The 18,361-nt window shown below is 40.8% G+C and overlaps 1 protein-coding gene across 1 annotated transcript in view; it reads right to left on the reverse strand.

Annotated features, from left to right (window-relative positions):
* Positions 1-17,440, reverse strand: part of LOC133242333 (fibrous sheath-interacting protein 2-like) — an 80,384-nt gene extending 62,944 nt beyond the window's left edge. The window contains exons 1-8 of the mRNA XM_061408436.1: positions 17,231-17,440; positions 16,725-16,850; positions 14,736-14,897; positions 13,926-14,015; positions 13,582-13,721; positions 12,364-12,505; positions 11,624-11,731; positions 11,062-11,209 (exon numbers count right to left, since the gene is read on the reverse strand). Coding sequence (XP_061264420.1) covers positions 11,062-11,209; positions 11,624-11,731; positions 12,364-12,505; positions 13,582-13,721; positions 13,926-14,015; positions 14,736-14,897; positions 16,725-16,850; positions 17,231-17,329 — 1,015 coding nt within the window. The 5' untranslated portion in view covers positions 17,330-17,440. The remainder of the gene's footprint in view (positions 1-11,061; positions 11,210-11,623; positions 11,732-12,363; positions 12,506-13,581; positions 13,722-13,925; positions 14,016-14,735; positions 14,898-16,724; positions 16,851-17,230) is intronic.
* Between the last annotated feature and the right edge of the window lie 921 nt (positions 17,441-18,361).

Genomic DNA, 18,361 nt, shown 5'->3' on the forward strand with positions numbered 1-18,361 from the left:
TCTGTCTTCTGGTGGATGAGGCTAGGGGAGTTGTGTAAGTTTCCTGATGGGAGGGACTGGCAGTGGGGAAAACTGGGTCTTGCTCTGGTGGGCAGGGCCATGTTCAGTAAAGTTTTAATCCAATTATCTGCTGATGGATGGAGTTGCACTCCCTCCCTTCCTAGGGCTTCCCAGGTGGCCCTAGTAGTAAAGAACCTGCCTGCCAACGCAGGAGACATAAGAGATAGAGGTTCAGTCCCTGGGTCAGGAAGAGCCCCTAGAGGAGAGCATGGCAACCCACTTCAGTATTCTTGCCTAGAGAATCCCATGGACAGAGGAGTCTGGTGGGCTACAATCCATAGGGTCTCAAAGAGTTGGACACGACTGAAGTGACTTAGCATGCAAGACCCAGGCCTGGGGTCTACAGGCTCTATGGTAGGGTTAATGGCGACTTATAAAGAAGACTTACGCCAAGGGGCACCTTCCAGGACTGCTGCTGCTAGTACAGCAGTGAATCACTGCGACCCATGCCTCCACAGGAGACTCTCAATACTAGCAGGTAGGTCTGGTTCAGTCTCCTGGGGGATCACTGTTCCTTTCTCTTGGGTCTTGGCGTGTGCAAGATTTTGTTCATGTCCTCCTAGAGTGCAGTCTCTGTTTCCCCCAGTCCTGTGGAAGTACTGTAATCAAATCCCACTGGCCTTCAAGGTTAGATTCCCTGGGGAGTCTCAGTCCCTTTGCGGGATCCCCAGGCTAGGAAGCCTGATGTGGGGCTCAGAACCTTCTCAACAGTGGGAGAACTTCTTTGGTATTATTGTTCTCCAGTTTGTGGGCTGCCCACTTGGCGGGTATGGGATTTGATTTTATCGTGATTGCGCCCCTACCATGTCATTGCAGTTTCTTCTTGTCTTTGGAAGTAGGGTATCTTTTTTTGATAGGTTCCAGCATCCTCCTGTCAATGTCTGTTCAACAGCTAGTTGTGATTTTGGTGCTCTTGCAGGAGGAGATGAGCACATGTCCTCTACTCTGCCATCTTGAACTGGAAGCTCCCTCATCCTTTCAAAAGTCTTAATTTTCTTTTCTCCCTCTTTCCTTCCACTGTCTTTACTTCCATTATATTTTATTCTGTCGTTCTTATTCTATGCATTCTTTATTGGTTCCTCCTTTTAGAACTTATTTTTTTTCTCTCTCTCAAATTTTTTGTAATGATATTTCTTATTTTCTTTTTTAAACAACTTCTTTCTCTCTCTTCCCCTTTCTTTTCTTCTCTCTCTTCAAAAAAACATACGTATTTATTTTGGCTGTGCTGGGTCATCACTGCTGTGTGGGCCTTTCTCTAGTTGTGGCAGGTGAAGGCTACTCTCGAGTTGTGGTGTGCAGGCTTCTCACTGTGGTGGCTTCTCTTATTGTGGAGCATGAGCTCTTGGGCACGCGGGCTTCAGCAGCTGCAGCTCGTGGGCTCTAGATCACAGGCTCAGTATTTGTGGCAAATAGGCTTAGTTGCTCCACAGCATGTGGGATCCTCCCAGATCAGGGGTTGAACCCATGTATCACTCTCATCTCACACTCACATTTTTTCGCTTTTGATTTTACTCTTTTTCCTAGGGACTCCATAACCTCTGTTTCTTTCCTGCCTCGGTCTTCTTTTTATCTGTCCCCTTCCCTTCTTTGATTCTTTCTTTCCTCCCCACTCTCTTGCCCCCTTCATATTTCCTTTCTTCTCTCATTTCTTTCTTATTCAATAATGTTCTTTTCCCATCCTCTCCCTCAGTGCTTCACCCTCTTTCTTAATTCCTTCTTTCCTCTTTCCTCCTTCTTTCCTTTCCTCCTCTGTCTCTAACTTTTCCCCTTCCATTCTCCTTTTATTCTCTTTTAGTGTCCTCTTTTTAAATCATTCTTTCCATCCATTTCTAAGTTTTCCTTTCTTTTTTATTGGCTTCTGCCTATGAATGTCCTTTCTCTATGTGTGCATGTTTGGATGAATCTATCTCTGTCTTTTCTTTCTATCAATCATGTATTTGTCTTCCTTTGTACATACCTACATGCCTAGCTGTCCATCTAGCTATCAATCATCTATGTATGTTTACTGTCTCTTTACTGACTTGTACTTTTAAAATCTCTCCCATACCACACACAATTGTACTTGATATTCTTACTCACACAGTCTCTTTTTTAAGACTTTGCATATATTATGACAGTCATTAGTGACACAAGTTGTAAAATATTTTTCCATACTTTTGAGCTTTGCATGTGATGATTCTTCATCAGTCACTGCAGATAAATTATGTGCGTTTTGTTTTTGTGGGTTTTTTTTTAACATGCATTCAACTAGGTATGATTCAGAATAGATTAAGATTCCCTTTGTTTAATTACAGATAGCTAAAAAATTGCCTGACAGCCCACCAAACAGGATTTGCTTTAAGACCAACCCACAGAGTCAATTGGAGACTGAGTGTGCTGGGACCTGCTGGGTCAGCCGTAGTAGCGTTTAGCTAATTGTCTAGAGCATTAACCCCTGGAGAAGCGAATGGCAACCCACTCCAGTATTCTTACTTGGAGAATCCCATGGACAGAGGAGCCTGGTCGGCTACAGTCCATGGGGCTGCAAAGAGTCGGACACGACTGAGTGACTAAGCATACATACTAGCGCACAAAGAAGAAAGTCCTGGTTGGAGACACGAGGCCTGCAGCACCGGCTGTGGAACCTCCATGATGTGACTACACAGCTGCATCTGCAAATGTCTGTGGGTGACCAGGGAGGGGGCGCATAGCTGTAGGCAGGCATTCTTGGGGCTGCATACACTGGCACACTGGTGGGGTGGGTGGGGGGTGACAGGAGCTGGGGAGTGGGCAGTTAGCAGGGTACCTGTTTGGAAGGTAGGATGTGCTCCAGGATATATGTTGAGGGAAAAGGCTGGAGCTGCTGCTGTATAGCCCATGGGGAAACCAGCTAGATAACCATTCCTTTGGAATTTGCATGGGGAACCCCAGAAGAACCCAGGCTATAAACAGGATTGGTGACTTCAGGCCCCTGGGCTGGCGGTTGCGCTTGGCAAGGGCCTGCCACGGAGGCCTGCTCCCATGAGAGGCTGAGTCACAAGGTCTGTGCCCTGCCTTGCCTGGGCTCCCCGCGCACTCTCTCTTTCTTTTTCTTGCAGTCTCATCTCTAAACCTTTGCTTTTATCCCTCCTCTCCCTCCCTCCCCACTTATACTTTTAAATCCTTATTTATTTATGCTTTATTGCATATAGTTGTTAACAATGTTAACAATGTTGTGTTCGTTTTAGGTGTAAAGTGATTCAGTTTCTATGAATCACACTTTTCAGATTCTTTTCTTATATGTTATCACAATGTTGAGTATAGTTCTCTGTGCTATACAGTAGGTCCTTGTTGGTTATCTATTTTAATTTCTTATACTTTTTAAGTGACTCCCCTTAAAATTTTTTCTTCTGTCTTCTGCACTTCTTTTATACTGCCATTCTTATTGGCTTCTATTTTTAAAATCTGTTTCTTACCTAGCTATCCAATCTTCCTATCTATTTTAATGTATTGTTAGATCTCTCTGTCCATGACTGTATTTTCTCACTAGTTTCTCCTTTTCAGCATTCTCTTGCTGCCTCTCATGATCACACTCTTTATGTTAGCCTTTTTCCCAGAGATTCTTCCCTTATAAACTTTCTTTCCTGCCCCTTTCTTCCTTTTATTCACCCCTCCCTCCTTCCATTCCTACCTCTCTCCCTTTCTTCTCTTTTCATATCCATACACCTACATACATACATACATACCTACTTACCTAGCTATCTATCCAGCTATTAATGATCTATGTTCATTGCACTCTTTCTGTATTGACTTCTACCTTTTAGAACTCTCTCCCACCCTGCACAGTTGTACTTAATTTTCTTCCTGTATCTTCCTCTCTCATTCTCTCTGCTTATTCATGTAATTGTCTTCTGAAACATCCTCTCTAAACTGATTTTCTTCCTCCCTCCCTGCTTCCCTTCCCTGCCTTCCTTATTTCCTTCCCTCCCTCTCTCCCTTCTTCCATTTTTTAAAATAATGTTTTGACTTATTTATTTGGCTGCACTGGATCTTACTTGTGGCATGTGGGATCTAGTTCCTTGACCAGGGATCAAACCCAGGAGTGCAGAGTCTTAGCCACTGGACCACCAGCAAAGTCCCTCTTCTTCCTTCTTAAGTTTTTCCTGGCTCCTTTTAAACTTCTCTTTCTCCCCGCCCGCCCCTTCTCTCCTTCCTGTGTACTGTCTTTACTGGATTGTCCTTTTAAAGTTCCACCTACCTAAACCTGTGCACTTATCTTCCTTGCTATGTACCTATCAATCATCTTCATTTTACTGTATTTTTATTGACTTAAAAAACCTGGCATTCTCCCCTTTCCCAACTGTACCTGAGTCTCTTCCTTTTAAACCTCTTCTTTCCTAATTCCTTTCTTTCCACTATTCCTGGCTGTGTCTCTCTAGCTCTCCCTTTCACTGTGTCTCTGTTCTTTGTCTGCTGGCTGCCTGCATCCCTCCTTTCCTTTGTCTCCCTCCCTGACCATATATCCCTCCCTTACCCCTTCTTCTCGCCTTCCTCCCTCCCTCTCTCTTTCCTTCTGCTTTTCCTGTTGAGTTTTCTGACTTGCTTTTTTAATTTTAAAAATGTCTATTAATAATCTCTGTATATACATTTTTTTAAAATTTTCTTTTGTGACTGACTTCTTTTTAAATTCCCCTGCCCCACCTAGTGTGCTAATTTTCTCACTGGGTCCTCTTTTTCAATCTCCTCTCCCCATTTCAATCATTCTTTTGTTCTCTTTGTCTCCTTTATTCTTCTAACTTACTCCTAGCATCTTAACTTCTTTATTTTCTTTTGTCCCCTCCTTTTTTTTTTTTATTTCCCATGTCTCTTTCTCGTTCCCTTTCTTTCCCACTCTGTATTTGTTTCCTTTGCCTCCATGTATGGATGCTTTCTTTTCTTTTCTTTTTGCTTGATTTTACTGTTTTTTTACAGGGACCTGGTTTTACACTTTTTTGTTTTCTTCTCATCTTTCTCTTTTCAACACTATCTTTCTCTATTATCTTTTTTACTTGGCTTCTTTTAAAATTATACTCTATTTTCTATCTGTTTATATCTTTTACTGTCTTTTTCAATAACTTCTCTTTAAATCTCCCATCCCCACAGTCCTACGTGAGCTTCTTACTGACTCCATCTTTTCAAGCTTCTCTCACTTTCAAACTCTTTCTCCTTTTACTTTCTCCTACCAATTCATTCTATTTCAAGTTGCCTGCCTGCTCTCCTTCCCTCCATCCCATCTTCCCACTTTCTTTTACTGTTTTTCTTCCTGCCTGCTGTGTTTCATTTTTTGCTCAATTTTTCTTATGCTTTTTTTAATACCTCTTTTTTTTTTTTTTTTACTGGTACTTCCTATTTATAGTCTGTTCTGTCCATCTGACTGCCTGCTACCAAACTATAAATCACCTATTTTTTAATCTATATATTAGGGTCTTTAAAAAATTATTCCTTCTCATCTTTGAATCTCTTTCACTTGTACAGACCATTGTACTTGATTTTTTTCTTACTGGCTACTCCTTTTCAAACACTTTCATGCTCATCTTTAATCTCTTACCTTTTCCTTTTTGAGTGACTTGTCCTTTTCTTATTTTCCTCTCATTCATCCTCTTTTCCTTCCATTTTCCATCCTTTCCTCCCCCTCCCTTTCCTTCCTTCCTTTCCTCCTCTCTCCCTCCATTCCTTCTTTCCTTTCTGTGTATCTATTGCTCCCTTTTTTCACTGTGTCTTTCTTCTCTTTTCCTGTCTTCCTTCCCTCCCTCCCCCTTCTCTATACATCTTGATGGCTTTCTCTTCCTCTCTCTGGCTTTTCTGTCTTCTTTGCCTGCTGCCTGCAAGCCCTTTCCCCCCTCCTTCCCTCTCCTTCCTCTTTGCTTTTCCCCACTGCTTCTCTCCTCCTCTTTCTTCCTATATTCCCCTCACTTTCCCTCCACCCTCTTTTCCTTTGGTCTTCATTACTTTTCTCCTTCTTATCTTTCTCCCTCTAACAGCCTGTTCCCTCTGTCATAGCAGCCTCTCTACTCCTTCCCTTCCTTCCTCTTCTCTCAGTTCTCCAGTGTTTAAACACTCTTCTTTACTTCTTCTTGCTTTTCTTTTCTGTATTGTCTTTTTTTATTGGCTTCTTTTTACAGTCCTACCTATACCTATGTGTTTATCTAGGTATCAAATCATCTATCTTCATTTTACTGTATTTTTTACTGGTTTTTACACTTTAGCTGTACTTCAGCAACACACCACATAGAATTTTACTTGATTTTCTTACTGGCTTCATTTAAAAAACTGTTCTTTCTTCTCTTTTCCCCCCAAACGTTCCTTCTATTCTTTTTGCACTGTGGCTCAGATCATGAACTCCTTACTGCCAAATTCAGACTTAAATTGAAGATACTGGAGAAAACCACTAGACCATTCAGGTATAACCTAAATCAAATCACTTACGATTATACGGTGGCAGTGAGAAATAGATTTAAGGGACTAGATCTGATAGATAGAGTGCCTGATGAACTATGGACAGAGGTTCATGACATTGTACAGGAGGCAGTGATCAAGACCATCCCCAAGAAAAAGAATGCCAAAAAGCAAAATGGCTGTCTGAGGAGGCCTTACAAATAGCTATGAAAAGAAGAGAAGCCAAAAGAAAAGGAGGAAAGGAAACACATACCCATTTGAATGCAGAGTTCCAAAGAATAGCAAGAAGAGATAAGCAAGCCTTCTTTAGTGATCAGTGCTAAGAAATGGAGGAAAACAATAGAATGGGGAAGACTAGAGATCTCTTCAAGAAAATAAGAGATACCAAGGGGACATTTCATGCAAAGATGGGCTCAATAAAGGACAGAAATGGTATGGACCTAACAGAAGCAGAAGATATTAAGAAGAGGTGGCAAGACACAGAACTGTACAAAAAAGATCTTCATGACCCAGATAACGATGATAGTGTGATTGCTCACCTAGAGCCAGACATCCTGGAGTGCAAAGTCAAGTGGGCCTTAGGATGCATTACTACGAACAAAGCTAGTGGAGGTGATGGAATTCCAGCTGAGCTATTTCAAGTCCTAAAAGATGATGCTGTGAAAGTGCTGCACTCAATATGCCAGCAAATTTGGAAAACTCAGCAGTGGCCACAGGACTGGAAAAGGTCAGTTTTCATTCCAATCCCAAAGAAAGGCAATGCCAAAGAATGCCCAAACTGCTGCACAATTGCACTCATCTCACACACTAGCAAAGTCATGCTTAAAATTCTCCAAGCCAGGCTTCTACAGTACATGAACTGTGAACTTCCAGATGTTCAAGCTGGTTTTAGAAAAGGCAGAGGAACCAGAGATCAAATTGCCAACATCTGCTGGATCATCAAAAAAGCGAGAGAGTTCCAGAAAAACATCTATTTCTGCTTTATTGTCTATGCCAAAGCCTTTGACTGTGTGGATCACAATAAACTGTGGAAAATTCTGAAAGAGATGGGAATACCAGACCACCTGACCTGCCTCTTGAGAAATCTGTATGCAGGTCAGGACGCAACAGTTAGAACTGGACATGGAACAACAGACTGGTTCCAAATAGGAAAAGGAGTTCGTCAAGGCTGTATATTGTCATCCTGCTTACTTAACTTATATGCAGAGTACATCATGAGAAACGCTGGGCTGGATGAAGCACAAGCTGGAATCAAGATTGCTGGGAGAAATATCAGTAACCTCAGATATGCAGATGACACCACCCTTAGGGCAGAAAGTGAAGAAGAACTAAAGAGCCTCTTGATGAAAGTGAAAGAGGAGTGTGAACAGTTGGCTTAAAGCTCAACATTCAGAAAACTAAGATCACGGCAATTTGGTCCCATCACTTCATGGGAAATAGATGGGGAAACAGTGGGAACAGTGTCAGACTTTATTTTTCTGGGCTCCAAAATCACTGTAGATGGTGATGGCAGCCATGAAATTAAAAGACTCTTACTCCTTGGAAGGAAAGTTATGACCAACCCAGACAGCATATTAAAAAGCAGAGACATGACTTTGCCAACAAAGGTCCGTCTAGTCAAGGCTATGGTTTTTCCAGTGGTCATGTATGGATGTGAGTTGGATTATAAAGAAAGCTGAGAACCCAAGAGTTGATGCTTTTGAACTGTGGTGTTGGAGAAGACTCTTGAGAGTCCCTTGGACTCAAGGAGATCCAACCTGTCCATCCTAAAGGAAATCAGTCCTGGGTGTTCATTGGAGGGACTGATGTTGAAGCTGAAACTCCAATACTTTGGCCACCTGATGCGAAGAGCTGACTCATTTCAAAAGATCCTGATGCTGGGAAAGATTGAAGGCAGGAGCAGAAGGGGACAACAGAGGATGAGATGGTTGGATGGCATCACTGACTCAATGGAGATGAGTTTGAATAGACTCGGGGAGTTGGTGATGGACAGGGAGGCCTGGTGTGCTGCAGTCCGTGGGGTCACAAAGAGCTGGACACAACTGAGCGACGGAACTGAACTGAACTAAAGCCACCAGGGAAGCCCCCTCGGAAGTCTCCTTTTTAAACAGCCCTCTTCCCCAAATTGTACTTGAATTTTTTACTTACTCTTTCTTTTCAAGCCTCTTATACAATCACATTCCCTCTTTTTATTTTACTTTTTCCTACTGTCCCATCCTTTAAACACTTACCTTCTTTTTCTTTGTTTTCTGACTTAATTCTCTTTGTCTTTTACTTGCTGCCTTTGATCCTTTTGCTTTACATTTTTTGTCTTCCCTTCTCCCTCCTTCACCCTCCCCCGGCACTTTCCCCATCCCTCTCGCTCCTTTTAAACTCACTTTTGAGGGCTCCTCTTCTGAAACGTTTCTTTCTTTCTCTCATCTGCTGTCTTGTTTTGTACTTTCATTTATTTCTGGGTTACTCTTTTAAAAAGTGTTTCTTTATTTGCCGTAGCAGGTCTTAGTTGTAGCCTGTGGTGTCTTTGGGCTTTGTTGGGCGTGTGAGATCTTTAGCTGTGGTGTGCAAACCCTTAGTTGGGGCATGTGCCTCTACTTCCCTGACCAGGGACTGAACTGGGCCCCCTGTATTTGAAGCACAGAGTCCTAACCACTGGACCACCAGGAAAGCCCTCTGGCTTATTCTTTTAAAAGTTGGTTCTACCTATCTATTATCTATCATGTTTCTTTTACAGGTTTTTTTTTAAATTCCTCTGACTCCTTTTGAAGTCTCTCTCTCGCACAGTCACATTCTCTTTTCATTTTATTTTTTCCTATAACTTATTCATTAAAATTTTTTTCTTTCCTTCCTTCCTTTTCTCCTTTATTCCCATTTTTAATAGCTCCTTTTCATGCCTTTTCTTTTGCTTTCTCTTTTCTTTGCCTGCCTGCATGCCTGCCTTCTTCCCTTTCTTTCTTCTTATTTTATTCTCTTTTTACAGGCTTCTCTTTTCAAACTGTCTGCTTTCCTTCTCCCTTTCTCTCTTCCTTCCTTTTATTTTTTTTTTGTCCTGCCTTTTTTACCGGCTCCTATTTTATAAACTCATCCTATTTACCTCTTTTCTATATTTCTTTTCTCTTTCTCTGTCCCTTCTCTCTTTCTTCCATGGTTTCTCTCTCTATGTTCCTGTATTGCTTTTCTTACTGGCTACTGGCTCTTCCTTTTTGAAGTATGTTCATATTTTCTGCCTTCCATCTATCCATCTTCCCTCCCTTCTACCTTCCCCTCCCCCCTTATTTAATGCTAGTCTTCTGTAACTTTTGAAATCCTTCTCTTTCCTTATTGTACTATACTTTTTCTCTCCCTTTTGCTCTGTGTCTCTGTTTCTCCTCTTTTCATTTCCTTCTTTGCCTTTTTTATTTTTTCATTTTTTGTTTTATTTTCTTTTACTGACTTTTTAACTTCCTCCTTTTTAATGTTAATATTTTCCTTTTCTCCTATTCTCCCTCTCCTACTGGATCCTTTTATTCCATTCAGTCTATCTTCAATGTACTGCTTTTTCATATTGGCATCTCCTTTTTAAGTCTCTCTCTTTTTCTTCTACTAACTTCTCATGTTTTCCCCTATTACTCCCTGCCCAAATTGTATTAGATTTTCCTACTGGCTTCTTTTCAAATTTTTTTCTCACTCTCACATTCTTTTTTTTTTTTTCTTTTTTCTGTTCACATATCCTTTTTAAACTTTATTCTCTCTCTTCCTCCTACTCCTTTGTTTCTCTAGTTTTGTCTGTGTGTCTTTTTCTTGCTCCCTTTCTTTCACTCTTTGTCTTCTTTGTTTGCTTTTCTTCCTCATACTCCTTGTCTTTTTTTCTTGTTTCTTTGCCTTTGTCTCCTTCCACTCCCTCATGGTGTGTGTGTGTATGTGTGTGTGTGTGTGTGCGCGCGCACGCGCGCATGTGCATGTATATTTTCTTACTAGCTTCTTCTGCTTAATATTCTTCTTTTTCATTCATTCACTTTCCTCCTCTTTATATCTCCATTTCATTCTTTCTTTTTGTATCATATTTTCTCCTTCTCAACCTTTTTGTTCTTTCTATTTCTATTTCTTGTTTAGGATATTTTAAATGTCTCTTCCTTTTTTCTACTTAATTTTTTTTCTCTTTCTCTTTCTAGCTTACTGTTTTGTATAATCTTTTCTTAGTGGACCTCAGTTTAAATTTTCCTTCTATTTTTCATTCATTGTCTCCCTCTTTGTTTCAGTCTGTTTTGGGGGTAATGTTTTGTCTTACTGGCTCATTTTCTCTATCTATATATAACTGTCTCTTTCCCTTTTTGTTGTTGTTCTGTCTCCTCTACTGGCTCCTTTTTAAACTCCTAGTAAAGGCAGTCTTGTCTGCTGAGCCACTTTACAGAAGTGTGTAATTTGTTATAATGTCTGTAACATAACAATATTGTGTGAATGTGTGTGGCTGTCTGTACATTCTCTACAACTTGACCTGTAAGTGGGAAGTGCCTGTAAGTGTGAGCTTCTAGAATTTCTCTTTGCAAGGGCTTTGTCACCTCACTATATTAGCACATAGAGGGGTTTTTTACAAAGCCACTGATAATAAATATTTATGCATATTCTACTTACCTTTGTCTTTTATTGTTTCTCTCTCATCTTCTGTTTCATCTTGACTTCTGTTTTCAAATACATTTTCTTCTGATCCTTCTCTCTGAAGGTAATTCCTTTGCATTTTTGGTAAATAATAAGGGATTTTTTTCTCGAGTTGTGCTTTTTTCTAAATATTAAAAAATATATATTCAGTGTTTAAAATTTAATATCAACTTGCCACTGGAAATGTATAACAGATACTTCAAATATGATGGTACATTTGAAGGAAGCCCTCTTTCTTGAGATTTCTAAAATCAGAGTACAGAGCTAGGAAGGTAATAAAGGTAAGTTTCCTTTTGCTGTCCAGCTTGAAGAATGTATTTTAATAACAAGGTCCAACTGAACTCATTGCCTACTTTCTGGAGACTGGTCCCATTGTAGACCAGCACTTAAAGTTCAGGTTCAGACCAGACTGGCTCTTTCCATCAATAGCTATCCTTGTGAATTTAAGTCACTTCTGAAAATCCACACTTTAAAATATCAAAATTAGCAAAACCCTTTCCTCAAAACAGCCCAAGTTATTGTTCAAAGGTCACTCTACCTTACGGTGAGCATCTTTGACTTTTTTACGTTGTTCTTCATATCTTGCTTCTCTGTTTACTTCTTCTCCAATCTTTGACAGCAGTAACATTTCTTGTGTTTTCCGTTCCTAAAGAGCACAATGTCATGGTAGTCAGCAGGGCTTCTCTTTTATAATCTTTTTCTTTCTTTCTTTCTTTCTTTTTTTTTTTTTTGATCAATAAGCAAATTAGGTCAAATTAAGACCCTTATAGGAACTTGGACAACCATAATGAAAATCTTACACTGGCTTTAGAATGGGCTTATGCTTCAAAGGTAGATCTCAAAAGATGCTGGAAAGGTGATTTTCTCTTATAAATTTGAGGAATTATTATATGTAATATGTTGCCCTTAAATGTATTCTGACAGAGAGCCTGAACAAATAGCCTTGTCTGAGCATTGAGGAGTGAGAATACAGACATGATTATTTTTCACTAGTTAAATTCTAAAACTTTAAGAGCAGATGAAGTGTGTCTATACTATGATGGTATGTAATTTGTGGTATCAGTCTCACTATGTTAAGTAAAAGCTTGTCTGTTATAATGGTGATACAAGATTAATAGCAGTTTATTATTTTAAAATAATTATGATTTTTTAAAGCAGTGGTTTATTTCTTAGACCTGAAATAACTTCAGGTAATATGGTGGGACTGCTAAAAATGTTTATAAATAAAATAATCACACATAATTTCCCCATCAATATTTATAATTTGGTGTTTCTCACTTCTTCAGTTTGTCTCCAGAGACTAAGTTTTCTTCTAACGTGGTCCCGATGTCGTCTTTCTTCTTCCTTTATCCGGAGTACGTTCTGCTTTTCTGCCGTGTGTTCAAGCTTGTTTAATTCCAAGCTAATCATATCTAAATATCTAAGTAAAAGTGAAAATTTAAGGGAAGATAAACTGGGTGTTTCCCTTATGATGGTATTATCTACTCTGATATTCCCAAACCACCTTCTGGGTTGTTTTTTATTTCTTAAACTACAGGAATGTAGAGTTCTTTAAGCTAACGTGATCCACCAACTCACCATGATGTACTCATCAGACTGTTACTGTGGTCAGGACAATGGCAAAATGTAGAACAGACTGATTTAAAGCATTTTATACAGAGATTAGTCCTAATTCAGGAGCTCTGTAACATGAGTTTCCAAAGACGGCTGAAGTCAACTTAAGGACTGACTTCAAAAAACAAGTATATTTGAATTTTCTTTAAAAAATAAGTGGCTATTGGCCTCTCTGTCATTGTCAAGTCCTTGAACAATCTCTCATGTGTAGACAGGCCTGAAGACTGCCAGTCTGCCACTTTGGTGAATCAGTATATATTCTGGCTTGACATGAATCCATGGAATATAAGAGGTAGGTGATGGGGAACTGGCCCTCACCCCTGATAAAGGAAAAAGAGAAGGAACTATAACTCATCCATTTGCCTCCTGGGGCATGGGCTCAGCCGCTGAATAATAAGATTGAATGTGTGTGAGTAATAGCTAAATGAACATACATGGTTGGTTGGGGAGGTAACACCTGTTTATATTAACATCAGATGAAGTTATAGCAACTCTCTCTGTTTTATCCAGCAGTAATTTCCTTAAACTTAAGTTTGAAATGTGCTAATGACACCTTTCCCTCTACTACTATGAACTTGGGTTTCCCAAGCTCAGGGAGCTGTACTTCGGAATTGTTCTTCAAATATCAGTTTGTCTTACCTCTTGGGTTCCTCATGACTCCATTTTCTCAGGTAGAAACTCTTTCCTAGCTATGGTATCAAAGTTTCCAATCCCTGCTATCTCTTAATCTCCTTTCTTTTCAGTCCACATTGAAGACTATAGGAAGTTAAATTGTGTCTAATACTTTTTAAATTATTCTGCTTTCAATTATTTCTAGTACTTTTACAGTTTTCTGGAGTCCACAATACGTCCACAAAAAATATGCATTAACTTTGGTCATACCTTTGCTTTATCAACAGCTCTTGGTCTGGAGTTGTTCGTTTATTTTCTTGTAACAGCCAACCTTGGAACTGTGTGCTGCCATGACGGTCACAGGCTCTCTTGGTTTCATACAATTTATTTACTTGTTTTTCAATCATTTCCTGGGAGGGAAAAAAAAGAAGTACAGTGTTTATATTGGCCAGAAATAACCTTGTCCTTTGATATGACTTCTCATGTTTTGGGCTTGGTAAACATCCTGTAGTTTACAAATGGTTAATTAACCTGCATTTAAGTCTTTCTTCCACAACCTACATAAAAACTTTCTTACGGGCCTCAAATAAAACAAATTCAAGTACTTAACTTACTTGTTCTCTTACATAGTTTCTTTCGGAGTCTAATTTCAAACGGGTGAGATACTGCCTGTACTTATTCAATTCCTTCAAGGTGCATACAACCTATAAAAACAAATATATAAATATTTGTTGTAACAATATGTTACAAAAAAGTTGTAACAATCATGAAACTTTCCAGAGAAAAGAGTCATAAGAACATTCATTTTAGTAACAATTTTGGGATCAAGGCTAGTGATAGCACATTTTGGTAACAGTTTAGAAGGCAATATCTCTCTACGGTGGCTGTATCACCAGGAAATGTCTACCTAAATAATATTACTTCAATAATGTGGTTCACACAAAATAAATGTTATTAAAATATCAGTATAATAATGATGTTTAACTTTCAGAAGAATTTATTCTATCAAGCTGTATTCTGTTAGGTTTCCATTTTGTCTCTAGTCTTCTCAAAGGGTATTGAAAATATCCCTTGATGGGTATACAGTGCTATTAATACTTTTAGAGCCAAAGGAAAGGCACTAATAATACAGCTGAGAGAAAATGCATAAATAAATGTGTATGCATATGTCTTTACATATTCAAATCATTTGGCATTTATCTTTTGCTTTTATCAAAGAAAAATGATCAAGTGGGAACAATTTTATTTAGAAACAGCCATCTGATTTCTCTTTACTCAAATATTGAGTAATTCACTTAGTTTTCTGTCAGGTATTCTTTATTGCTCAATTAAAAGTTGACACAGGTTCCCAGTGAAGTACAGAAGCAAGCTTATATCAAGACCATGGGTTTATGCTGGTTAACTGGAAGCAAACTTCAACCCACCTTATTATTGCTGGTGATATAGCCACCTTTCTTTAATCTCCTCAAGATATCTTTTCGCCTATAGTATGATTTTAAATGTGGATCGTGCAGGCTGTTATAGTCAGTTTGTAAAAGCTGACAATAAGGATCAAACAGGTTAAAGTCAGAAGTAGGCTGAAAAAGCTGCAAACACACAGATTGAAAAGTGTTACATATGTAAAATGAATGAAATCACACTTTTAAACCTCAATTTGTTAAGGTGATTAGGCTGTTCATTGAAAATAAAACATGCAAGAAGAATCTGAAGTGAGAGAATACTGACAATGGGCTGATCTGAAAAAAAGACAGTAGAATACTGTAATTTTCTTCCACTTGCATTTAAATCAATATGAAAGACCTTTAAATTCCGTTTCCATGGTACTCTGCTAAAGTGATTGTAGTTCACAAAGCAGCAAGGTCAGGTGAAGAAGCATGGCCTAAGAAATTGGGAGACTGTGGTTCTAGTCTAAACTCTGCTACCATCTACCTGTCATAGCTTCACCTTACAAGGTGGTCAAGGGTGCTGCTGCTGCTGCTAAGTCGCTTCAGTCATGTCCAATTCTGTGCGACCCCATAGACGGCAGCCCACCAGGCTCCCCCGTCCCTGGGATTCTCCAGGCAAGAACACTGGAGTGGGTTGCCATTTCCTTCTCCAATGCAGGGAAGTGAAAAGTGAAAGTGAAGTCGCTCAGTCGTGTCCGACTCTTAGTGACCCCATGGACTGCAGCCTTCTAGGCTCCTCCGTCCATGGGATTTTCCAAGCAAGAGTACTGGAGTGGGGTGCCATTGCCTTCTCCAGGTCAAGGGTAGAGTTAAAAAACAAACAAACAAACAACTAAATGTGCAAAATATAGTGTTACTTCCTTGAGGAGATATTGCTAAAAGATAAAGAAGGATCCCACTAAGTTAGTGGTTAGGGTAGTTGAATATAGTACCTGGTCATAATTAAATACATGTGTTTGGGGGGAATCAATATAATAAATTGTAGAGCGAATCAGTATAAGTATGGGGAAAAAATCAGGAAATAAGTAGCTAACAAGTGAATAAAAGAGTAACACAATGTAAATATGGGAAATAGAAGATAGTGGAGCAAGAAACCAATGAAGAGGGCTACATTTACAAACTGAAAAGGAGTGTTATCACTTTTTAGTCAAATAGGCTTTGAGTGTGTTTTAGGAATGTTAATTTGTGGGAAGGGGTAGAATGTATTGGTTTTGAACAGAGAAATTATATTGCTTTCCAGCAATAAAACTTAAAAAAATCATATATATTTGACAAGTATCAGAAATACCAGGGAGCCCCCTATGCATCCTTGATGACACCCTAGAGAGGAGAATGGTAAGGAAATAAGTAAAATCAGGAAATAAGTAGAAATAACGTGATGAAAGCACACACTCAGAGAGTTCCGAACCTCCTTCAGGCTTAGCCTACAGCTAAGGACAGGGTGGGGAGTGTTAGGCAGAGGACTTAAACAGTGCGTGCAGCACTCTGAACCAGAAAAACAGTACTTTGGTGCTGAGTGAGAGAATGCAGATCAAGGGCAATGTAAATTCTAAGGAAAGATGAAACCGTTGGGGTTTGGGACACTGGGGAAAGGCTTCATATAGTAGCTCTTGAAAGATGGCTCAAATTGAAGATCAGGAAGCAGAGGAGAGCATGCCAGGTGTCAGGACCCAGATGGACAAAGGCACAGAAGTAGAAATTATCATACCATGTGTGGACAGGGAGAAAAGACCCGGACCTTTCGGAGCTGAGGTCTGGGTCGGAGATAAGGCTGAATTGGGTGGCGGAGGCCTATCACGAAGCCTTCTATCATTAAGTTCAGACACTGAATACTTCAACTCATTTTAACTTCACTTGGTGTGTGAAACTGAAGTTGACTCAAAGCAAAATAATAGCAGTGTTTCGAGTTTAATAGCAAGCAGAAAACAGTCAAGAAAATCACTTAAGCACCATTAAAAGTTAGTTTACCTTTTCACTTAAATTTGTAGTATAGAAAACATTATTACTTCCTGGAATGACTGGAAGCTTGACCCCAAGAGGAAGATCTAACAGATCAGTGGCTCCGACCTCTGTGATGGGGTCTTTTTGTGAGGCCTGTCAGATATAAGTAGAAACCTTATTTTTGTTTCTAGTACTATTATTTTAGTTTAGACCAATCTACTTAAACTAATACCTCCAAATAAACCAAAGACACACACTCAGGGTTGAAAGAAACCGCCCTGTTGATAACCTGAAGGCCTCCCTGTTTACCCCTGTTACCAACCCAATCTCTGAGCTCCATTCAAAGCTAATCTCGACCAGAGGGAGCTCTAGTCACTGCAGAGGGTCTGGGAGCTGGAAACCCAGCTTCAAGGGCCCACACCCCTCTGCTGAGTCCTCCCCCATAGTCTTTCGTCTGCCCACCCTCCTTCCCTCCCAAGACCCAGCCCTGGAGCCAGAAAGAGGAGGAAGATCACCGACTGGCCCCCACTCACGGAGCCACACTGCTTCCTGTTGGCAGTTAGGCTGCTGGCGGCTGCCTTAGAGGCGGCGGCCTGAGCAGCCTTGTAGCAGTTATTGAGGTACCGGTCCATGGCCACCCATCAGCCCGCAGGGGGTCAGGAGCTGGGGTGCCACAAGCTGTCTTGGTTTCTTCTCTTCACGCACACCTTTCCCTCTCTACGCCCGTAGCTAGCCTGGGCAACCCAGCCAGTGGTCAGGAGGGTAACGGCTCCTCCGGGCCACGCCCCTCACAATGCTGGGTTCCAGGCTGCCGCGCTGACGTCCTAAAAGGGCGCCTCCCCAAAGCGTGTCGCCCTCAAGTGAGGGGATGGGGCATTGTGACCACACTAGCTGCCACCCGGGGCCTCCAGCGCATGCGCAGAGCCCAAGCCTCAAGAGCCAAGCAAGATGGAGAAGTTCTCCAAAAGACTTGGTGTAGGAGGACCACAGTTGACATTACCTTTCAACCTGAAACCAATAGCCCTAATTTAAATTAAGCCAGAAGTGTATCAGTTTTTATCAGTGTATTGTTCTTGTTTATTCGTTAAATCGTGTCCGACTCTTTTGAGCCCACCAGGCTCCTCTGTCCGTGGGATTTCCCAGGCAGGAATACTGGCATGGGTTGCCATTTCCTTCTCCAGGGAATCTTCCCGACTCAGGGATCGAACTCACATCTCCTGCATTGGCAGGCGGATTCTTTACCACTGAGCCACTAGGAAAGCCCTTGTCTCTGGAAGCCTGTAATTCTAATTCTTCCTGACACCCAAAGAACTATGATTCTGTTCAACACGTGCCTCTGAGTAATTGTGTAGTTTGCAGTAAGACCAGAGGGCTGGCTTAGAAAGCCAGCTTCAAGGACCCACACCCCTCTGCTGAGTCCTTCCCCATAGTCTTTCGTCTGCCCGCCCTCCTTCCCTCCCAAGACCCAGCCCTGGAGCCAGAAAGAGGAGGAAGATCACCGACTGGCCCCCACTCACGGAGCCACACTGCTTCCTGTTGGCAGTTAGGCTGCTGGCGGCTGCCTTAGAGGCGGCGGCCTGAGCAGCCTTGTAGCAGTTATTGAGGTACCGGTCCATGGCCACCCATCAGCCCCCAGGGGGCCGGGGGCTGGGGTGCCACAAGCT

The sequence above is a fragment of the Bos javanicus genome, chromosome X, assembly GCF_032452875.1.
Source record: "Bos javanicus breed banteng chromosome X, ARS-OSU_banteng_1.0, whole genome shotgun sequence".
NCBI lineage: Eukaryota > Metazoa > Chordata > Mammalia > Artiodactyla > Bovidae > Bos > Bos javanicus.